Source organism: Heloderma suspectum, chromosome 7 (assembly GCF_057233095.1).
Source record: "Heloderma suspectum isolate Gila_16-S chromosome 7, 16-S_ref, whole genome shotgun sequence".
NCBI classification, from domain to species: Eukaryota; Metazoa; Chordata; class Lepidosauria; order Squamata; family Helodermatidae; genus Heloderma; species Heloderma suspectum.
The window spans coordinates 93,568,536-93,591,975 of NC_139464.1; the positions used below are offsets into that span (position 1 = coordinate 93,568,536).

The 23,440-nt window shown below is 42.0% G+C and overlaps 2 protein-coding genes and 1 long non-coding RNA gene across 6 annotated transcripts in view; 1 reads left to right on the plus strand and 2 right to left on the minus strand.

The window, feature by feature from the left end:
- Positions 1-7,132: 7,132 nt before the first annotated feature.
- SELENOO (selenoprotein O) lies at positions 7,133-15,573 on the minus strand. Its single transcript, XM_084810935.1, has 9 exons — positions 14,986-15,573; positions 12,828-13,031; positions 12,014-12,194; positions 10,736-10,866; positions 9,977-10,257; positions 9,374-9,524; positions 8,838-9,023; positions 8,383-8,539; positions 7,133-8,196 (listed from the first exon to the last, which is right to left on the minus strand). The coding sequence occupies exons 1-9, from the start codon at positions 15,537-15,539 to the stop codon at positions 8,005-8,007; spliced, it is 2,037 nt and encodes a 678-aa protein (XP_084667061.1). The 5' UTR covers positions 15,540-15,573; the 3' UTR covers positions 7,133-8,004.
- A 184-nt stretch (positions 15,574-15,757) lies between these two features.
- Positions 15,758-23,106, plus strand: LOC146340076 (uncharacterized). The gene is made up of 3 exons (XR_014784461.1): positions 15,758-15,999; positions 18,542-18,675; positions 22,212-23,106. It is a non-coding gene; the product is annotated as an uncharacterized LOC146340076 (long non-coding RNA).
- TRABD (TraB domain containing) overlaps positions 18,786-23,440 on the minus strand; it is a 40,568-nt gene continuing 35,913 nt past the window's right edge. For 2 of the 4 annotated variants that reach the window (XM_084810938.1, XM_084810939.1), the window contains one exon: positions 18,836-22,431. In XM_084810938.1, the coding sequence (XP_084667064.1) occupies positions 22,254-22,431 (178 nt within the window). In that variant the 3' untranslated portion in view covers positions 18,836-22,253. Of the gene's footprint in view, positions 22,432-23,440 lie in introns of all 4 variants that reach the window. The other 2 variants (XM_084810940.1, XM_084810936.1) reach the window with 2 other exon arrangements.

Below are 23,440 nucleotides of genomic sequence, written 5' to 3' on the forward strand. Positions count from 1 at the left end.
CAGGCTAGCCTTCCCTTCGCTAGGATGCTCCTCCTGGGAGGCAGGGGTGCAATCCCCCAGTTGCCCTTGGTCTCCTAGCCAGTGGCACAGGCCAGAGTGTGCTCCCTTCTGCTCTCCAGTCCCAGGGCAAATTATGTAATTATAGCAGACCTGTGCAAACACTGTAGGTGTTTCTACATTAAGCAAACCCTAGCAAAAACCCACATCCTTTCCGGAGCTTCTTGCTTTCGGTTTCTTTGTGGGATTAGGAAGGGCTCCTTTACATGGCAGCCACATGCTTTGAACTGAGGGAAGGAGTGCCTTCCTTCCTCCCTGGCATGTGTGCAAAGGGGGTGGGAGTCTTGTTTTCATAGCTTAACTTCTGCTGTGCTGTTTTCTCACAGCCCCCAGGAAACCTCAGACTTACTTTTGAATAGACATAAAATGTAAGATTGTGCTGTAAATCTGCAACCACACTTATGTGGCCATTGAACTCAGTGGGACTTACTTTTGAGTAGACATAGGATCACACTGTAAGTCTGCAACCCTCAGCACACTTACTTGGGAGTAAGCCCCATTGAACTTAATAGGGTGCTCTGAAACAATGGAGGACGTTGCTTCTGAGCTTGGTGGGGTGGGGGATCAGATGCGTCTCCCTTCATTGCAGGGAGGCATTTTACCCTCTTCTCCCTCCAATTGAGAAATGCAGAGGCAGGAGGTGCAATCGGCAGGCGATTCTTGCCCTTGTGCCTGTCAATTCTCATCCTGACAGCGCACCCAACAACTGAAAACAAGCGCCCAAAGCAGGCAGACACAGCGGTTTCTTCCACTATTGGAGAATTTCATGGGGAGGTCATGCTGCTCCTGTTCCATAGGCTGGAAAAAATACCACATTTTTTGCATTTGGGGAAAAGAGGAGAGAGGCTGGAGGAAATGGCAGGAGACACCCTGGAGGGTAATGGCTTCATCCAAACAGCCCGCAAATTTCTGAGAGAGCGCTATCTCAATAGCAGGATAAAAGCTCTGTGTGATGAACCCCTATAGGTTGGATTCGAACTTAGTCATTCTTAGAGTAGACCCATTGAAATCAAACAGACTTAAGTTGGTCATGACTAAGGTAAATCCCATTGATTTCAGTTGGTCTACTGTAAGTACGCCTATGTCTGGATCCAACCTAGTTAGAAACCATTGCATACTTTCCTGTGTTGACATGCAACCACTGCTTCCAGACCTAATGAATACCATCAAAATAGTTGGTTGGTATAAGTCTCTTAAACTTAACCAGAGATGGCTGAACCATCAGGTAGAATGAAGCAGCTGCCTCAGCAGGGCCAGCCCAAGACATTTTGCTGCCTGAGACCAAGGACAAGATGGTTTCCCCTCCCTGTCCCACATACAGAAGCTGGCTGGACTGGCCATTTAATCATACTTCAACACTGGTGATGGGACAGCATCCTCCACTGCATCTGAGGGCAGCAGGCTAGTTGAGGGGCCCCACGACAGGCTGTATAGCATAGCTCTGTCCTCCAACAGAGGGAAATGGACGAGGGGCTCCAGAGGAACAGCTGGGGGAAATGACACTACTGCCTCCAGCATCTGCCGCTTGAGGCTGTCGTCTCACACTGCCTAATCATAGGCCCAGCCTTGTGCATCAGGCAGAAAATGCTGTGGGTGGAAGGGGGCAGAGCAGTGGCAAAGTTTCAGTTGCCAGTCCAGTTGGCTTCTGTATGTGGAAAGGGCTGGGCGCCATTTTGTCCTTTGCCTCAGGCAGCAAAATGTCTTGGGCTGGCCCTGCACAGACCTTACACCAGGGCTGTCTTCCGAATAGGATACAGGCGGCAGTCTTCTTCAACCCAGTTCCATTGTTTTGGCATAAAATTGCTCTCCCCTCTCTAGCCTCACATGAATGATGGCCAGCCAATTGAGTTTTTTAACAATGCAATCCTATGCATGTCTCCTCAGAAGTAATTCCCATGGGGACAATGGGGCTTACTCCCAGGTAGGTATGTATAGGATTGCAGCCTAATAAGCGATACTTCCAGCTGTAAGGAAGCTCCTATACTACCTTTGTCTCCTAATTAGGTGGCTTAAGACAAATATTAGGCTGATGAGGCCTGACCTTCTAATGAACTCCTTCTTCTACTTCTACTCCCATCTGCCCCATCCACTGCTACCTTCCCCATACTCGTTTTACCCACTTTTATGTTCTAGGGCATGAGTGGGTAGAAGGTAGATCTCCAGATGTTTTGGACTTCAACTCCCAGAAGCCCTTGTTAGCATGGCCAGTGGTCAGGAATGATGGGAGTTGAAGCTCAAAACATCTGGAGATCTACTTTCTTCTACCCACCCCAGTTCTAGGGCTGCTAGAGGCAACTCAGGTCCAACTTACATTTTACAAATGTAAGTTACACACCAATAACGGAGAGTTTGCTTTCATGCTTCTACTAAAGCAGGAGTGGGCAGACTTGCAGGATCTGCTTTGTTTTTTTACTAGAATCCTGAGATCCATCAGCCAGAACCTGGTACAAAAAATATACACTTAGGGTGCAATCCTATGGCTGCAAGTCAGCAGCTAGACGGCTATAGGTCAGTTCCCAGAGAACTGACCCCCCCACCCCCTCCCACGCTGCCTTGTAGGCAGTGCGAACTGGCCCTGCACTCCGTGCTCATAAGAGCAGTGTGGAGCAGCAAAAACGGGGTGTTCTGGGGGACGGGGAGGTTGGAAATGCCAGTACGACACATCCCACGTCTCGTCCAGTCGCCACTTCTCATGCTCTGAGGTCCCGCGGTTAGACAGCCAAAATTGGCTGTCTAGCCACAAAAGCCAGGTGGGGGAGCGAGGAGGAGATCCACTCCGCACCACTCCTCCTGCCCCACACTGGATAGGCGGTCACCCCCGGGGTCGGAGGCAACCGTCAATCCACATAGGATTGCACCCTTAGAATTAAAGACTTCTGAGCCCAGGAATTGGTTTTGGGTACAACTGATCAGAATTCACAATCCTTTTACACAAAAAATCCACTCCTGGTTAACCTAAGCTTTCTTAATTTCAGGTAAATAATTTAAGGCTGCATAATTTATTTTGTTGCTCCTATTGTTAGATAACTGGGAGTCAGAAATACTTGGCGATCTACTGCAAATCACCCAGAGATCTACCTTCTTCCCACTAAAGCACCAATGTATTTATTTTATACCTTAGTCTTGGCTTGCTGAAAGTCCAGGATTAATAAAAACATTGCAATGCTCTTGAATGGGAAACGCATGTTCATTTTCATAACTGAAATGTAAAAAACAGCACAATACAGAGATTATCGAAACAATTGCATTCCATGATAAAGTTAACCACACGTTTAGGTTTTAGCAACCATACAACATATAGCCACATGAACTGATACCAAGAATGACTTGATAGTTGTGGAAGGATACTATTGCATAAAGATGGAGATCTAGATATTTACAAATGTCTTTATGTCTTGCTCCATGGGGCAAATAGCAGTTTTCTGTTGTGCACACACACAATTTTAATCTGGGAAAAATGGCATGGGGGAAAGGATTAACCCACCCCACCCCAGAATTCCCCCTGGCAACTATTTTGGATTTTTTAATGAAACAAATCCTCTTCACAGTTTCCCACATCATGTCTTGATTAGCAGTTGTTTCAAGGTAAGTCCTTTGATGCACAATTTATCCATAGGGAAGAGTTCCCAGAAGGAAACAGAATGAGAGGCCATGCAATAGCTCTTTTGCTTGTTTCTTTCCTTTTCTTTTAAACCTCTTTCCTGACCTGAATTCTTCAGCTGGTTTATTCTGTTCATTCTGTAGCACTTTTCTTGGGCTAATTACAGCACACAGGCCTTAGATTCCAATGGAATAGAAACAGAGCCACTCTCGGTGGTGGGTGGCGATTCCTATTTCAGTGGGGCAGTGCATCTGCTCTGGCTTTCACCCAGAACCAGTCAGAATTATTAAACGAGCTATCCAAAGGGCTGAACCCTATCTCCAAAAAGGTTCCAGCACCTTGGATAGCTCATATAGAGTTCTGACTGAAAGCCCAAGTAGATTCACTGCCCAACTGAAATTGGAGCCATCAGCCTCCACTGCCCACTCCCACTCCCTTCCACACACACAGAGTTTATTCTAGCATACTAGCACAACACATTAACAACAAGCACATCAAGCACGGTTTATACCTCATCCAAGTGGATCATATGATGTAAAGCAAAACAGAAGACCAGTCCTTTTATCCCAGTAACAAGGAACCAAGATGTACTCGATCCCCTCAATAGTAGAAAAGCAAGAAACCCCAAGTCGTGACTGCTTTAGTTTCACAGTACAGTTCTACCTATTCTTCAAATGATGCATGGCCTCTCTCACTTGGGCTTTTATGCTTGCCTATACTCTTAATTTTGGATTCTAGCCAGTGGGTTTTTATGAAGGCCTCAGTCCAATCCAGTGCCATCCTAGTCGCGGGCAAATCCCTCCCGAGCAAGTTTCCCAAATAACCAATCACATTCTGCCACCTTGTGTGAGTGGTAATTGTAACAAATATGTGATCCTTGTCATAGCCTGTATGTGTCCTGACGTGTGTCTTAGCCAGAGTTACCCAGTTCTTACATGGTCCCTGAAGATCTTATCCACAGGGAAGACGTGCAAGAAGCTTCCAAGAAGCTGGAGCTGGCATGGCCAACCAGTCTAACTACATTCTTCCACGTCTCTAGGTTTTAAAAGGCTGCCTTGTTTCAGTTTCCAAAGTCATTAGCAACATCTCTTGAGTTTAAGCCTGTCAGAGCTTTTCATGGCTGTTTCTAGGTTCCTTGATTCACTGCTCCTAAACATGACCTTTTCACTTTCACGTTTTTAACCATTTTCTTAAATTGGGGCCTGCTGCCACTCACTGCAATGTCTGTGGTTGTGCCACTCTCCCTCGATTTGCTCACTCTTTTTCCACCCCATATGGTGTAAAGGTCAGAATCCAAACAGCTACTCTCAGCACAACCAAGAACTTTGTCATGCCTATTGAAATTTTACTGTCTCCCACCCAACCCTTACTCCACATTTTAAATAGCAAATTCCTGCACTATGTCACAAACTGCTTTTGAAAGTCCCAGCATTCAACAGAACTTTGCTATGTAGTACAGAGAACTATTATTTGAAAAGCACAAGTCCAACGTCTCCTAACTTTGCTAGGATTCCAGCCAAACCTTTATTAACTTTTAAATGTCACACAGTGTAATCCTATAGTTGTCTACTCAGAAGCCCTATTGAGCTCAATAGGACTTATGCTCAGGTGTGTATGGGACTGCAGCCTTTTCTTGCTTCCACTAATTGGCTCTTATTCACACCACACCACACCACTGCACATAGGGCAAGGTTTCTCAATCCAGCTTAAAGTAGTTTAACAATGCTAATGTGGGAATCTTCAGAAATGTATTGCTCAGAAATAGCACTGCAACGCACACACCATGCTTGTAGCAGGTATTTGTTTATCTTCTGGACTTCTTAGTTAAAAAATAATGAGACAACATTTAATATCAACGTGGTCAAATTCCTTTATTTTCAATTAAAAGAGTTTAGGATGATGGTGTCCAGTTTTGCTATAATATGCAGAATAAGAAAAGTCTGTAACACCCATTGAAAATGTAAAGTGCAATACTTAAAGCATAATAAAAACATTCATGTGGGGGGGGGGGTTGGGCCAAAATCCCATAGAAATTAACTCAAATTGGATTACAGGCATTAAGCCATTCACATCATTTGCCCTGAGCACTATTTTTAAATCAAGTCTGTCCATAAAACCTGCAGAAGCCACAATTAAATTTTACTAATAGTAAAACTTGCTAATAATAATTGAAAAGTGAGAAAAGCAGAAATGTCTATACCATTTGTCACCATCCCACATTCCTCATCAAGTATTCTTACTTTTCTAGTCACTAGTCTGCATTTCCATTATAAAGGCAGAACAGACACAACATCTCCTCAGTGGTGCATCCAGATCAATGAAAACATAAAGATACGGTATTTTGAAAGTACATCCTACTGATTAATAGGACTCTGTAAAAACAACAACCAGTGCTTATGACTGCAGCCACAGTCACCCAACCATTAAGCCAATTATTGTAGTGACATCTCTCCTCAACTCTTCTGGAAAACGTTTTGATCCAGTTGATTTACTGAAATTTCTAACTGAGATACATGCTAAAGGTGTTGAGTTTTAAAGTTCAAATGCTATTAACATTAAAATATGACTAAGCAGTTACCCAAATAGGAAAAACTGCAAGAATGAAAGACTTTCCCCGAGGTAGTAAAGTTGAAATATAGAAAATAAATAAGCTATACTAGATGAAAGTGTGAAAGAACACAACATTTGCATGTGGAAGGCGTTTGAATACTGAGCAATTTTTCCACAATACATTTTGACAAAACTGACCTATTGGAGAAATCTAACTTAAAGTTGCACTCAGTGCCAGGGCTAATCACATCTTCAGGGCAGGAGAGGAAAAGGCAAGGTTCAGTCCTCCCAACTACTGCAACAAGTAATTGGTGCCATTAGCAATGAACATCTCCTTTTGGGGACTGCATTAACTATACCTGATCCAGTGAAATAAACAGCACGTACAGACCCAAATCAGGATACAGTCCTGAACTATAAGCATAGCAACCATTTGCATACACACTTCCCAGTCCAACTGGAGATGCATGCAAGGGTATACATCACTGCAAGGGTATACATCACAAGTGCATACATCACTTCTGTATGCACATCAGCCAAGCTGAAATTGAGCCACTGGGACCTGGTTTGCATGTCATGGCAGCAAATCATGGGCATCTAAATAACCCATTAGTATGGGTTTGTACATCATGCTGACAACCTCTGATTGCACCAAATGGAGATTTACAGAAAATGGAAGCGGCTCACGCATAGTGCGCACCCTGCAAAACATGGATTAATTAACCCACGATATCCCACCATGATTTGTGAACAGTCCCCACATGTAAACCTGGTTCGTACATAATGCTAACCCATGGTTTCTTGACCTACCCAGGGTCCATCTGGCAGACAATAAAGCAAACTGTGGCTTCTTTTCTCAATCCTTGGCTTGTTTCCCTCCTTTTTTGCCTGCTCTTTCCCTGTAACGCAAATGCCTCTGTGGCGCTGTAGTACTGGCATGTAGAGGGGCTGGGTTTTTTTTTAACCACTCTTGCCCACTACCTCTGTAGCCTGGCAAAACACTCCATGAACAACCCACAATTCTGGGTTCACGTATAACCACCACCCATGGTTTAAATAATCCAAAGTTCACAACCCAATAACAAACCATGGGTTCTCTTTCTGGGTTGTTAGTAGTTAACAAACCATGGTTTGTTAGCATGGCTGGGTTTGCACGACAATCCAGAATTCACCAACCGCTAGGTCAGCGTTATGTGTGAACCAGGTCATTATGTAGTTAAGTTGAAACTTATTTCTTGCTTCTGTTCTCTTTTTGTAATGCACATTATTGCTATATTTTCCCTAGTACCCAATGATTTGTTTAAAAACATGATACAAGCATGAGGGTTCACAATAAATGAACTACAGTTAAATGAAACGTAGCTTCAAATAAGTAATTATGGCCTTAAACTCACTCCCCACCAAGAGAGAATTAAAATATCCCTGCATAAGTGTTATAAACATTGTTAGGAAGTACTATTAATCCATTTTCAGACAAAAATACATCCAATATCTGATTTGCTATTTTTGTCTTCACAAACACAAATTTCATTTGGATGTTCTCAGACCAGTGTGCATAAAAATTTGCACTTTGTGGATGATGGCTAAAAGGTAAAACTTTGGTCTGTCTCCCAACACATTTACAGTGTGCATGGACAGTTGATTGTCACATCTTATAAAATGAACATGGCTCAGGTGAAACTGTGACAACATCCAAGCAATCTGTTTGAGACTTAATAGCACTTCTGTTGCGCCTTGCTGCATTATCCACAACTGAGAAGTTCACAATCTCTTTGTGGAAAATGCTAACAAGGCAGTTATGAAGATCATGTAACACAGAGTTCTGAAGCCCAGAGTGGAGGTTTACTGCTATATGGAACTCTTCGCCGGGTTGCTGAACTGCAGGCAGCAGTGGCAGCTACAGCTTCTTCTTCAGCCTCCTCAGTTACCTCACTGTAACATTCTGTATCTTTGTATGGCTTTTCTAAGAGTGTCAGGACATTCCTTATCTGGGAGGGAAGGAACACAATGATTACAGCAAAACATGCATTTTATTTTTCCATTTTTAAACATGAATAAGACATATTCATATTCTTATACCACTTTTCAGCCCCAGGAACCCTCAGAGTTCAATTATTCCATACCCAGTGAACACCCACTGGATTGATTCTGCATTGTTTGACAACACCATTTACCTCTGTGAAATCACCGTTTTCTGCTGCCTCTATAGCATTTTGAGCAATGTAGTTTCTTAAGATATATTTTGGATTGTTTGAATTCATAATTTTTACATGCTCAGCATTCCAAGTATCAGTATTACTAATGTGTTCCATTTCTTTTTCTAGCCGAACTCTGAAAGCACACAGAAGAAGAGAAAGCTTAGTCCAATGAAAGAGGGTTTTTAAAACAAAAGAACTAATACACTTGAATTCACATTCCTTCACCATCCAAATCAGGGATCTTAAGAGGACAGGACTATGGTTTATAATAGCACCCTGATGTGATATGCAGACCACAATGCTGAGATTTCATCTTTGAAAACTTCATACATTGAGTAGTGTATGTGAGATTGCCAACACAAACAATAGGTTACAATTAATGAAAAAAATCCCCATTAACACTGCTGAAATAAATGGAATATAAATCCCACCTGTAGTTCTGCAGCCAGTCTTTCCAGTGCCCTTTATTTCTACTAAGTAATTCAGATGCTGTTAACTGTTGTAGTTTAGAGAACTGTTCTATGCGTTCCAATTCTTTATTTATATTTGATTTTGTTCCAATTAAGGCAAAGAGTTGTGGATTAGACTGTGCTAACATCAGCATCATTGAAAGCTGTCTAGAAACAGAGAAGGGGGAAAATTGAATAATACCAACATAAATGAGTTACCTTCAGTTATGTGTTAGTTGCAGATTAGAAACTATTATTTAACATACAGTCTACAAAGTCATACATTATAATAGCAGCAAAATTTAGACTTCTAGAGGCATTTTTAAATATGAGAGGACAGACATGTCATTTCATAAGTTTTATCTGTGCAGAGTTCAACTCTGCTGAATGCCAGGCTGTATTTCAGCTTCTTTACTCCCAAAACTTTAAAAAGCCAAAATGGTAACGATTAATTCATCTGTCCTCCCACAGAAATAAATTTAAAAACTGGAACGAACACTGAACACATAGTATCATACCTGGGATCCATTTGAGGTTTGTAAGCAACTTTCAGTTCTTCTAAAGATGCACACTGCTTTGAAATCTTATCTAAGAAGTCTTCTAACTTTAAAGGATCAGAGTCTACTGAGAAGGAGCTCAGCAAGCGAAAAGTATTTGTAAAATCCGCACCTAATAGATTTAATGGAAACTTTATGTTCAAGTTATGCAGCACTGTGACCTGGTTCGCATGAAACGACAACCTTAGGTTTAAAAACTGATGGGCTGTCGATCATGAGTGGGCATGCCCATCTCTTCCCCTTTTACCCCACAACCCACAAACGGTTCTTTCATAGATTGTGGAACTTGATGTGAGAACCCAAACTGCTGGGGTTAAACAACCCAGTGGTTAACCCATAGTTTGTTTCTGTGTTGTTAAACTGATGGGATGTTGTTTACATGTGAACAGGGCCTGTCTCTCAACTTTTAAATTTAACTTTCTACAATTCAATTCTAACTGTTTCGTCATATATTAGTATCATATTATTGTTTCCAATGTATTCAAATGATCCAGATTATTCTATGTGGATGATCAAATGAATGATACCTTATTATTTTTAACGTTATGTACAACGTACACTAACCTGTAATATGCATAGTTTCTAAGAAGTCAGATACCAATTTGTTATCATCGTCTAACTGGAGCTGAATGAATCCTAGCTTCTTTCTCATTTTTTGCAAATAATGTCTCTCAAATTCTGCATCATATTCTTCTTCCAAAATGGGTATACTGATTTCCAGTGGAAGTTCTGGGACTAAGGTTTCGGCAAGTTTGCCTAGATTCCACTTACAAATCTCTGGTTGTTTATTATAAGCGTAGCGGCCTGTGTTATCAGACCCATTGCAAATATGTTCAGGATCATACCTACAAAACAGAAATATTTGGCACATTAATTTTTATGACTGGACAGTCACAAGATATCTTAAGAAATACATAAAGTTACATATTTTAGAATTATTCCACCTTATGCACATGCTGAAGCATGATCTTATATTATTCCACCTTAATTTGATCCAAGACCAGATAATACAATCTAGAACAGAGGAAAAAATGCTAGGTAACACATGCATATAAACCTGTGCCAGCTATCTAACAAGCTTGACAAGATTAATGCTGCAACATGCAGCAGAATTGTTCCAGGCTCACTCCATTAATTTCAATAAGTAAATTCCAGTACAAAGATTTTAGGAGTTCATTTAAAAATATATCACGGCATGCTTTAATTTCTTCCAGATTCCACTACAAATTATTTTTCAAAAAATAAAACAATGAAAAGAGACTGGTAATATTTTGTACAGTCAACGTAGCATTTATATGCTTTAAGCACCTGAGCTACACTAACCTGTCCATAAATCCAAACGGTCCATAGTCAATTGTAAGTCCAACTATACTCATGTTGTCAGTGTTGAGCACACCATGACAAAATCCGACACACTGCCACTCAGCAACCATCCTTGCTGTCCGCCTTGTTACCTTAAAATACAACTAAATTAGATTTCAAGCTGTTTCTGTATATGAACGTTATATTTTCATACACTCTCCATAACTATATTAAATAGATATAAAACATTAAATAACTACAAGTGTTCATTCCAAGCATTTTCCTTCTATATATTCAAATATGCCATTAACCATAGATCATTAGAGTTCCAACAGCCAATAAACGTATCATTTTTAAGAAGTTACCCTGGCACACACGGAACAAAGAAGAAAATGGGGTACTAACTACTTCAGATCTCACTACATGCAACAGATCCACCGCTTCTTATTTCAGGTGTACAACTCTCCAAAGTGCTTACAAAATCTGAAATGAAGGAGTACAATCACACACAGAGAAATCCTCTGCATGACACAGATATGAAAAGGAATATGACTCTTCATAAAATGGAATTTGTAAATCTTTACAAAAGAGTAACTTGTGTCACTGCACACACTGCAAGTCAAAATACTGATGTTACCTAAAAGTTGCATGGAGGGAGCAAACCTATGGCCACTAGACACTGTCTAGAGGGCCACAGGATTGTTTGGTTTCTGGGAACTGAGGTTGGAGCCAGTACTCCAGCCTCTATTCCCAGAAACCATGCTCCCTGCCCACTCGTAGCTGGCACAGTTCTTCTGCTACGTCTCCGTGCTCGGAAATGGAGTGTGGAGTCAGGGGAAAGGGGGTGGTCCCGGGGCAGGGAGGAGACCATGGAAAATGCTTTACGCAGCTTTTTATCGGGTCTCCAGGCCCCTTCCCTCCCTGAAGCTGCACCTAGATGGACAAAATCACCCCTCTAGGCATAAAGGATCCCCTTCATGCTCCCACTGCCCTGCACAGGATAGTCGGCAGCTTCTGATTTTGGTGGCTGCTCACTATCCAGATAGGATTGTGCCCTCAGAGTCTAAGAGTTAGCAAAGCGCAGTAGCTATATGAGCAAGTTTGGTTGTGGGATACTTGAGTTCAAATCTCTGCTGAGCTATAAAAGCCAGTGGGAGGCCTTGGGAGGAGTCTCCATCTCCCAACCTAAATTATCCACAGGGTTGATGCAATGCTAAAATGTCACCTCCAGTGCCTTGGAGGAAGAATGGGACACAAACCTAATCAATGTTTTAAATTATCAGATAATAGCTGTCTTACCTCTCGGAAGAAAACAGCATTCCTCTCAACATTATTATCTGTGTATGCTTGCAGAATCTCTGGATAGAAAGTGCTGATTACATAATCAAGCATTTGTATTCGGATATCATTTCGATCAACACTGGGGCCTTTACGTCCTGTATATTCATCAGCAGGTTTAAAAATTTCAAATGATCCAAACCTGTTAAAATAAAAGAATGATTTGTTAATTACTGGAATCAATTCGTAGGATATTTTATTGATATTTAAAAAAAATATTTTTAACTGTAAAGGGAAATACATTTTGTATTTTGCATTTTGGCAGCTTCTGTGGCAATAATAGCTAATGATGCTACGGTATAGTTTTACTACACTAATACAAATTTTATCTGTAAGACCCAATTCTGAAACTCGCTGTTTGACAGCACATGTTTTATATATCGTTTAATAATGAAAAAAGACTGATAACATTTTCTTAGTTATTACAGAGAGGTGATTGAAGTATGTTTCAAGGGTGGAACTACCAACTATTGCACTTCTCAGAACTTATCTTCTAAGGTTTTATTCTCACAGCCCAGAGAAAGACCAATTTTCTTAACTTAAGATTTGACCTGGAGACCACTAATAATGGTATCTATAATAGAAGGCATTCCAAATAGAGGAGTGCCTATATCACCCTGTGACACAGTCAGAAACCTTTAAAGCTAAATATTTACAATTATAACAGGAAAAAGCCCCAAGTACCTGAAATGTATATCCTACACCGAATATATGCAGAACACATTTATGCTATATAGAATACCTGTTTTAACAGTAAACCCAAGCGGATGCTTACCTAATAAATGTTGGTGCTATTCTCAGGACAATCGTACACTTTTCTTTTTTGGGATTTCCATCATAAAAAATGTCTCGAATAACTTCTGAATCAGATGTTACACATGTTCCAGCCCTGGTTGTAGGTATTCCTAGATGAAACATTGCTTCACTGCAAAGGAATTCTCTTATGCTTGATCTTAGAACTTTACGACCATCTGCTTGTCTGTAATTAATAAAGGATGAAAAATCAAAGATCTCAAAGTATTTTTAGAAGTATAATTTACATGTGGGATGAAATTCACCAAGAAGTGCACTGAATATCCAAAAATTATGTATGTGAACCTAAACACTTAAATAACAGTGGCTGTTTAAGGTGGCTGAGGAGTGTGTATGAGTGTCTTGTCTTTCATTGTACAATCACCTCTCTGGCAGCCTCCTCAGCTTCCTGTACTTCAATTAAAGCCCAGTGGAAGATGTTATGAGTTAATTCCATCCATAGGGCTTTTCATTTCAGAAAGCGTAGGCAGTCTGGGAGGCTGTAGAGCAATGGGAAAAAACACACAGTACCCTCAACCACCTCATAGCGATTAGGTAAGCTCAAAAACGCCACAAAATACATTCAAAATAAATTATAAAATGCCCTGAGAATAAGGCAGAAAAATGGAAGCCTCTTTCGTGGGGAAAAAACTTCCAGAAAATTGGAGGACAGATTTTGGCACAGCACTAGCTCCACCTTTTCCCTGGAGCTGGATGCAACTCTGCCCCTCCCCACACCTACTACAGGGCTTGCAAGGAAGGAGTGGTATTATCAGCACCTGCATTAGCGACAAGATGTATCCACAATCACCCCTCAGAAATATAATGGAAGAAAATATAACACTTGGAGAAAGATACTGAACCCTGAAGAATGACAATTAGAGTGGAGGCAAAATATCTCCACATTTTCTTCACCATTATTTTTTGTGGTGGCCACATTCCCCCCCGCCACGCCCAAGAACAATGCTAGGTGTGGGGTATTGTGGAGGATGCAAAATGGGGTCCAGGCTGCAAACACAGTTGATACTGTTGCCACTGGCAGTGCAAAAAACAACAACATAGGAAAAAGGGAAGAAGCTGTGCTATATAATCCCTGTCAATGGTGATCCCTACCTGTGAGAAATATAGGAGAATTTGCCCTCACCCTGGAGAAATTCGGTGAAACCAGTTTCTCTGCCCCCAAATAGGGTGGAGTATTAGACCATTTATGCACAGTCTCAATTTAAGAGTCTCTACCTGGGGTGAGCAACTTGTGGCCCTTCCAATGTTTTGGCCTACAACTCTCATCATCCCTCATCACTGGCTATGCTGACTAGGGCTGATGGGAGTTGTAGGCCAAAACATCTGGAGGACCACAAGTTGCCCACCCCTGGACTCTAGACTGATGAACATGAAGTTGTGCCATTAGTCAAATCAGCTTTAGAAAAAAAGGTTTCTGTAGAATGGCTACTTCTGACATCGCTTTAGAAACAGGATCATCCCTCTTTTGGGCTGCGCTATGCATGTTAACCCTGCTAGTCCTTGTTTGCAAGGACTGGGGCCTGAGTGTACACCCCCACCGTACTCAGATATTTAGCTACCTGTTCAGGATAAACTCCTGAACAGGGCTATACATTACACATACTCCCATCATCTTTCACCATTGGCCATGCTGGCTAGGGCTGAAGGGAGTTGTAGTACACCACCATCTGGAAAGCCACATGTTCCCCACTCTTGCTTTACTGGTTTGGAAAATGAATTCTGCACCTGCTCAGAGGCATGCTATGGAGCCATTACATATCCCAGCCTCATTTTTGACAACAGAGGCAGGTTACAGGAAGGAGCCTCGATTGGAGAGAAAAGGAAAGAAGACAGCAGAATAAAGCTGCACTGCCGTGTATTTTCACTGGAGAGTATGTTCCAGTGATACCAGTGGGGCTTACTTCTGAGTAAGCTGGTACACAGCCTGACCTTATGCATATTTATTCAGAGTAAGTCTCAGGAAATTCAATGAAATTTATTACTCCCTAAGGCAAAGGTTTGCAGTCTACACCATATACAATGCAAACCAAGGTCTTTCCGGGACAAGAAGGAGCCTGGGCCGGACTCTCCCTCTCCCTCCATTGGGTGGGGAGACTGACAGACGAGGCTGGGGCTGTTACCGGGAGAAAGGGGTCAGGCCGGCGCCCTTGAGCTGGATCTCCCAGCGCTCGCCACGCGGGTTCAACACCTCCCCCAGGTAGATCGCCGCGCCGTCGCCCAGCTGCCCGGCGAAGCTGCCGAACTGGTGCCCGCAGTAGCAGTGCGCGGCAGGCTCCGCTCCCGGCAGCAGCCGGTTCCCGCTGAAGCACAGCGCAGCCTCCGCCTTCTCCTCCGGCGTCCGCGGCTCCCGCAAGCCCAGGAGCGCCAGCGCCGGCAGGGACAGAGCTGCGAGCCGCGGGTTCCGCACCGGGGTAGGCCGCACCCGGGAGAAGCAAGCGCCCGCCACAGGCCGAGGCACGTTCTCCTCGCTCGGGTCCAGCGGCAGCGCCCGCAGCGCCCGGTTGTCGAAGCGAAGCGCCCCGGGCCACCGAGGAGCCTCGCCAGCAGGCGGAGAGGAGGCCGCCGCGGGCTCCATGCTAGCCGACCGGCGCGGGGCTGGCGCGGCGGCGCGCGACTTCGGCAACGGCAGCGAACGACGGAGGCAGCGCCAGTTGCGACGCACAGCCGTTGACATTGGCCACGCGCCGGCCTTTCGGCCACCGTCCGCCAGAGAGGGCGCTAGCGAGCAAGCGCCGCAGGACCGCCTGTCGTCGCGCGCTTAGCCTCGCGTCAACGCCTCCATTTGGCCTATCCGAGCTCGCGCGTGTTCACGTGCCTCCCAGTTTCACCCCATCACAGGGCGCCAGGAGACTAGCCAATCGCAGGCGAGCTATGTTTTCCCTCGGAATCTCCGTATCTTCATGGGGAATTTCCGGGTTAGCCGCGGAAGCCGTTTTCAATTCCGCCCCGAGACAGGAGGGACAGCTCCCGCTAGGAAAAAAGAAGAGAGCGCGTGTGTTACCGCAGCCTCCCCGCACCTTAAAGCTGAGAAAGGAGTTCCTGCTCTTTCTAACTTCGCTCTTACGCGGGGCACAATCCTACGCCTGTCCAGACAGAAAAAGGCCCTACAGTGCTGTTGTGTATATTGTCTGCTGGTGTGTGTTTTATGTAAATAGCTTTGAATCTCTGTATACTGAACTTTTAATGTTTTTAATCTCTGTAAACCGCTCAGAGAGCTTTGGCTATTGGGCTGTATAAAAATGTAATTAAAAATAATACTGTGCCCAGTATTACCCAGCCAGCATGGCTGGCTGGGGAATGCTGGGAATTGTAGGACTCTTTTTCTGTCCAAGCACGTGTAGGATTGTGCCCTTACCATCTCTGAGTTAAGCATTTAAAAAATTGCGCTACCAATGCCCATACAGTTCCTTATTGCTATATTGCAAGCTCAGAGGAGGGACAGTGGCTGAAAGAGTGTGGCTTATGACGGCCCTGCAATGTAGTCCACTGTTAATAGTGTAAGTCAGGGAAGGGCTGAAGGTGATTTGGATTTCGAGCTATACAGAACGCCCTCCAGATTGCAGCAAAAATTAAATGAGTCGCATTGTTCCTTTAGACCCACACCAAGGCCAGTTGTACGTGGAAGTCTTGTTCTGCGTATGCTTAACTAAACAAAACATCAAGGCTACAGTCCTGTAGACACTTACTTGGAAGTAACTTCTGTTGAACTCAATGGGACTTACTTCTAAGTAGACATGCATAAGATTGCACTGCTAATCCTTCACATAAAGTGATGTAAGTTAAAGCAAGAGTTCTTCTCTTTGCTGATACTTTGTTTTGGGTGGTTGGGTTTTTTTGGTGTGGAGGGGAAGACACCTGCTGTATCATAGATGCTGTAAAATCCTGGTTTTACCGTGATTTTAAAATCCACGTTGCAGACCAGAACGTGGGCTGGCTGGTTTCCTGAATGTCAGGGAGCAAGGAGGAGGGCAGAGAAACTAGCCTCACAGTGATTTAACACAAGCCCAACACTTTTATTATTGGTTCATAGTGTTGCACCCGCATTGAAATCAGTGTGAGACTCGCTTCCAGATAAGAATGCCTAGGATAGAATCTATACTGACTGGAGCCCCTTTGTATTTCTGAGGCATGGCTGTGGTGTGGTGTTCTCTTCCCACCTCACAGTTGCTTCTGTGGGCACACAGTGTATACAGCACAGGATCCGCTCTGTTCATAATATAATTAAGTGCCACATATCGATGCATAGTGTTGTAGTTGTGGAAGTAGGAGTTGTTGAAAGGACGTGTGCTTTTATTATTTGTGTTTGTAACACAAGCGCACGCCACAAGTCACAGAATAGTGCTGCAGTTATGGGAGAACTGGAAGTCACCCTGCCATTTCAGGTTGCTTTAAAAAAAAATCCAGTAAATGCACACACCTGCATAGCTATGCAGGTTTGAAAATAAGATTGTGTGGTTATTCACAGTTGCCTAAGTGTATATTGAAAAATAACCAGCCAAAAAAATAATGGCTAAACACCCACGCCAGTCTTTGGAGGAGACAAAATGGAGAATAACCCAGATTTCCTGCAGGCAAATCCCTTACCCCCGACTGCCTGAGGTCAAAGGAAAAGGTGGGGGAAAATGTTGCAAATCAGGCTCTACAGGTTTGGGGCCATCCCCACTGGTTAGAGTTATAACATTGATAGACAACACTCAGTCATGCATGGAAACAGCAATCACAGGGTGGGGAACTTTAAAAAAGGGGGCCTGGAAAAAATGGAATATTGGGGGAGAAATAGTATAAGGTCATCAGGTTTTGGAGTATGTTGTGTGCCACACAAGTGAGCCAAATGTTAAAATGCTAGTGTATATTGGTCTTCTTATGATCAGAAACCCCAATGCTTTTCAAAGGAATCAGTTTTGCACTAATCTGCAAGTCATCCAGGGTTGAGTAACCTACAGCTGGGAGCCAGTCTCAAACAGGTACAAAAGAAAAGGGGCAAATGGAAATGTCAGTGGAGGAAGAAGCTGGCTCACACAGCTATGCTAATAATGCGTTGCTTGTGGACAAAACCCTCTTCAGAGTTTACTTAGCTGCAAAGTTGCGAAACCCATAAACTTCAGTCTTCAACTCAGAGAGGAAGAACAGCTCTTTTAATATTTTGTCCAGGGTGCTAAAAACCCTTGAGGCTGAACCAGAGAATCTGATTTGTATTTCTAGATTTATAACCTGAGCTCATAGTTCAGTTTGTAATAGTCTTGTAGAATACATCCTCCTTTTCCAAGTACCTCTGCTGAATGAGCTGAAGCAGGTGGCTACTAAAGGAGAGGGCCTTTTCAGTGGTGGCACCCCAGTTCTGGAATGCCCTTTCCAGAGACTCTCCCCTGGCACCTATGTTGTGGTCTTTTCGGCACCAGATGTTTTTATTTTCCACGTTTTATAGCCCCTCCATTAAAAAAAATCATTGTAGTGCATTTACATCTTTGCATGGCTTCTAACTTTTACTCTGGTTTTTACTTTGGGTTTAAATCTGTTTTAAACTGAAGATGTTAATATTATGTTTGCTATGTAACTGTATTTTATGGTTTTATGTTTTGTTTTGTGAAATGCCAAGAGAGCTTCAGCTAATAGGTTGGTATAGCAATGTAATAAAATAAATGAATAAATAATATAAATTGGTTTTGTATTCTTCAGGCAACAGAAACTTCTATGAATCGTCTTCCTCAGGATCCATGGGACATATTTAACTAAGCAATTTCAGTGAGGTTTAGAGCCAAGAAGCATTCAATGTAGCATTAAACACGGTCTGCCCCATTTAATCTAATCAAGTGAGTATATCTTTATGTGTACTGACTACATTGGGAAGAAGTCTTTGAGACAAAGAATAGCACACAGCATATACCCTTTTGAATAAAGCACACAATCCAGTGCTGAAGATGAAATGCCTGCATACAGATAGCCATTTTATTATTTTATTTTTTTGGCATGTGGAAAAACATACAGCACAGCATGCCTCAAGTCCCTCATTTAGCATGAGTCCATTCAAGCTTAAGGCTCACATGTTTGCACTGACCTTGTTTTTAATGTTTTGTAAAATTTACCCAAGTCTGAATACTTTAAAGTAAACATAATATACTTAACCTACAAGATTTGGGTGGGTCGGGGGGGGGGGGTGGCAGGGAGGAAGAGACACATTAAAAAGATCCAACAGGTTTGTGACATGATTTGATTCCCAAAGGGTATACTAGTTTTATTGTAAACATTTTATTAAACCTTGTAAGAGTTAAAAATAAAGGAGAATCCATCAGAATTAAATTATTGTAATTGGTAAAAAGTTGTTTACACATGGTACTTTCAAACCCATAACCTCTTTCTTCCAAACAGTAATCAGTAAAGCAATATGGGGTGTAGAAGACCAGTGACATGACCCTTTATTTCCTTGCATCTTGTGTTGATTTGTAAATCAAATCTGAGTAACCTGTGTAAATCAACCTGTACACCCTCTGCCATCATTTTACATAGTTTAAAGTGACCTGTTCTTGTTCAGTCAAGTGCCTAAGCTAGTCAAGATGAAGGGTAAGTGAAAGGATATTTCTTCCACATATCTTACACCTAGCCTAGCTCTTGATCTCAACCCACTTACTCTAGACCAGGGGTGCACAACCCATGGCCCAGGGGCCACATATGGTCCCTCCAAGGGTGTCCTGACTCCCCCCACCCCCAACCTGCAATCATCTAATTCCCCCAGACATCCTTATACAGATTGCTGGGAGAAGAAGTGAAGATTCTCATTCAGATCATTCTTTCCAGTGAGGAAAGAGCAATCTTCCTACAAAGAGGAAAGAGTGATCTGAATCAGGATTGCTGGTGTGTGTGCGCATGGATGTGCATGCACATGCCCCCTGACCCAGATCACCCTTGGAGCCCAAAATGTTGGTCATTCCTGCTCTAGACTGTTCAATAAAACTGAGCGATGGAATTCTAGAGCAAGCTGTCTCAAATGTTGTACATATAATTGCAATACAGGATACACAAAAAAAAGGTAGACCAAACCTCAACGACCTTTTCCCCCCACTGATGTTGGGAAGCAACATTGGGCAGTTGTTGGTGTACCGCTTCCATTAATTTCAATAAAACTGTCTGGAATCCATTAAAATGATCGATCCTTCCCCAACCTGATGCCCTCCAGATTTTTTAGGTTATAACTCCCAGGATTCCCAGCCATTGGCCATGCTGGCTGGGGGCTGATGGGAGTTGAAATCCAAAACATCTGGAGGGCCCCAGGTTGGAGAAGGTTGTGAGCTCCCCTTAGCACCACTTCTGCAATACCACCACTAAGAAATCAAGTCTATAGCCTCCTTAAAGTAAGAACCAAAAACAGATACGCTCATTACATTGTTAAATTGGGTTTAAGTCCTTCTAGTTTTTCAACAGGACTCAAGTGCATTTACTTGTGCTGGACTGTGCCCAGTTAACAGAAAGGACAGGCTGCAATGGTATTAATTTCTCATATGAAGGCCTTGGAACTGTGACCTTAATGTTTGCTCTGATAAATATGCAATCAGGTTATAGATTTTACTGATATCAGTGCTGAGTTCCTCAGTGCTCAAACTCCATCTTCCCAAAAGAAGAGGGGAAAGAAGGCTAAAGCCAGAAATGGTATTTTCTTCAGCCAATGGACAATTGCATAAAAGTCACAGTAGCAGGCAAGACGCTTTCACAGGACTGATTAGCAATCATAATTTTTATGATCAATATTCTGGTGGGGTGGCAAAATTACACACTCAAAAGTAATCTTAAGGACATATAAATGTCTACAAAATGTACATGACTTTTTTTAAACAATGTAGATGTTAAAAAAGTTGCAATAGTTGAAAAGTACCCATAATGCTACACAAACAAAACCCCAGGCAATCAAAAAATACTGACAGATCAATGATAAAGTAACATTCCACTGATTCTTTTTTAAATCAGTATTTTATTACATTCGACTGCAATTGTGATAAGTTGCTTACATGGCATCCAAGAAATGAAGGGTAAATACTACACACATATCAGTTCCAGATTTATTTTTCCCCCAAAGAGGAGAAGAAAAAACTCTATAGGGAATAGTCTCTCAAATGCTTTGCAGTACTCAGATTCATGCCAACATGATTTGGTTTACTAATATGAATAAAATTAATCTAATCCAGAGGAACTGTGTGCTCTGTAAACATAAATTATCCAACAGCAACTGAAAAAAACAAAACAGACTGCTGCTGAACTCTTATTCGCGGAAAAAACAAAACAAAACACTGGGCATTATTGAATTCTGCCTCAACGCTAGAGCTAATGACGTACGAAAACCAACATTTCATTTACACAATGTAAGTAGCGCTTGCTAGGGCAATGCGAAAAAGTGATTCGCCACTGCAACTTGGCAGCAAATTGCCACTTTCCCCATTGTTCTCGCAAGTGCTAGTTACGTTGCACAGGCATTCATTTACACCAGCGCAACGTCATTAGTGCCAGCACTGGGGAACAGCTGGATGCTACCTATTGTTCGGGAGGCCTAAAAAAAAAAAAGGCATGATCCAGCCAGACTTAAGCACTCTTCCATCAAAATGGATGGGATTTTAAAGTACATAACTTTGGCTGGATCATGTCCATTGGGTACAATGCTGAATGCAACTTTTTTTTTTATTTAGTCAGTAAGGCTTGTAAAAGAGGTTTATCAACAATAGCCAGCACATTTCTGATATTTGAAAAGCTTCTGCAGTTTGTTTGTCTGTTTTAAAAAAAGCCACTATGTATAAAAGTCTTCCAGTAAGAAGAGGTCCTTCTAAGTAATTGTATAGGTGCTTGGCACCAGGAAGGATAACTTGGTATTACTTATACCGAAAATACACATACCTTATGGGCCACTGTGCTTTCTACTAGGAGCACAGCTAGCATATTGTTCCTCTGGAAAAAGAGATCAAGGGACACAATTCACTAGCAAGTCTTCCTGTGCAAGCTTCAGTGAAATGAAGAACTGCATTCTTGTACAGGCCTCATTCATTTCAACTATGCTTACACACTGGATGTTTCCAGGGGATTATGTCCAAGAATATTAGACTCAGTGTTGTCCATTTACTATATCATCTTTATAAATATGCTATATACACATAATAGCATGATATATATGTGTACATACTTTAGGTACCTTACACTGGCATATGCTTCTATGCCACACATTTAATCAGGTTGGTGGGTGAATGCTTATTAGTTTAGGTCACAGCTGGTGTAGCTTTTAATATCAATCCACTGGTTACACTGTAACTCAGCATCAGATGAGACTATGGGACAGAAATTCTCAGTCGTCATTTCTCTGGTCCAATTTTAGGTATGTTGCATTTTGTCCCAGCAAGTTCCGGAATCTTCCAATTCAATGCTGAGATTTTACATCTGACAGTTTCTGAAGATAGTTCTGTGCAACAGGCATAGAGAGAATAAAACGAACTGTCCTTTGTCCCATCCTATAGCAGCCGTAGCCCACTAGTCCAAATACTGTGGCCTTGATAACAAGCCTGAGGATCTTACTGGCAGTTGATGGAGGAGGCACACTGAAACACACAGAGAGAAAAAAGAACTTTACTATCCAGCTATGCTCAGAGAAATAGGACTAATAGTTATTTTGATCAAGCACTACAATTTGTCATTAACTTTGTAACTCAGGTGAGTGTGTTAAATCCACAATGCATCATATGGCAGTTTTCAGATATTAATATACCATTCAATTGTTTAAAAATTACTAATGTAACAACTATAGAGCTTACACCATTCTGGCAGTTATCTGCTGGATAACAGCATACATGGTATAGTTCAAACACTAACTACTACAGTGCAATCCTATACATGTCTACTCAGACATCAGTCCCATTACTATATCCTTAATTACTGAATCAGATAATGAACCAACATAACAGGGTACTCATTCTATATCTTATGATGTATACTATTATAGATGCCATTTTTAAAATCCTTTTTATTTTGCAGTGCATCTTTAGAGAGGGAGTCTGGAAACAGGTGGAACACCAGTTCAATTTAAATTGACTTTCTAGGGTGCTGGAAACATGAATCAATTTTTCCTTATACCATTTATCTACATCTAAATTAAATACATAGGACTTTTTCAGCAATTCATTATATTTAGTTATGGCACTCTGTATCTACAGTGTACATATAATTTTGTAATAGATGATTCACTGTATATGATGCATTTTAAATTATTTTCATTGAAATAGTTATGTAGGAGCCCTCTTTTTCTGATTTGGTGTTTGGGTGTTGTAATGTGTGTGTCTCTTTTCTATATTATCAAACCTCAACCTTTGCCTCAGATGACACGAAATTATCATTTTTGTATTTTTGGCCTCAGCACTACTCAGAAAAAAAGATCAGAAGTCTGTTATGTAATTTCCCACATTTGTTTCATGTGGAAGATCGCATAATAGCCCCTCTTCCAAATATTTATTTTCCAGAAGATGATCCCTGCCTAACCAAGGACTTTTCTGCATCACCTGAAACACTAGAGAGTCATCCTATTTCATCTCTAGTGCAATTAGCCATCTGTCC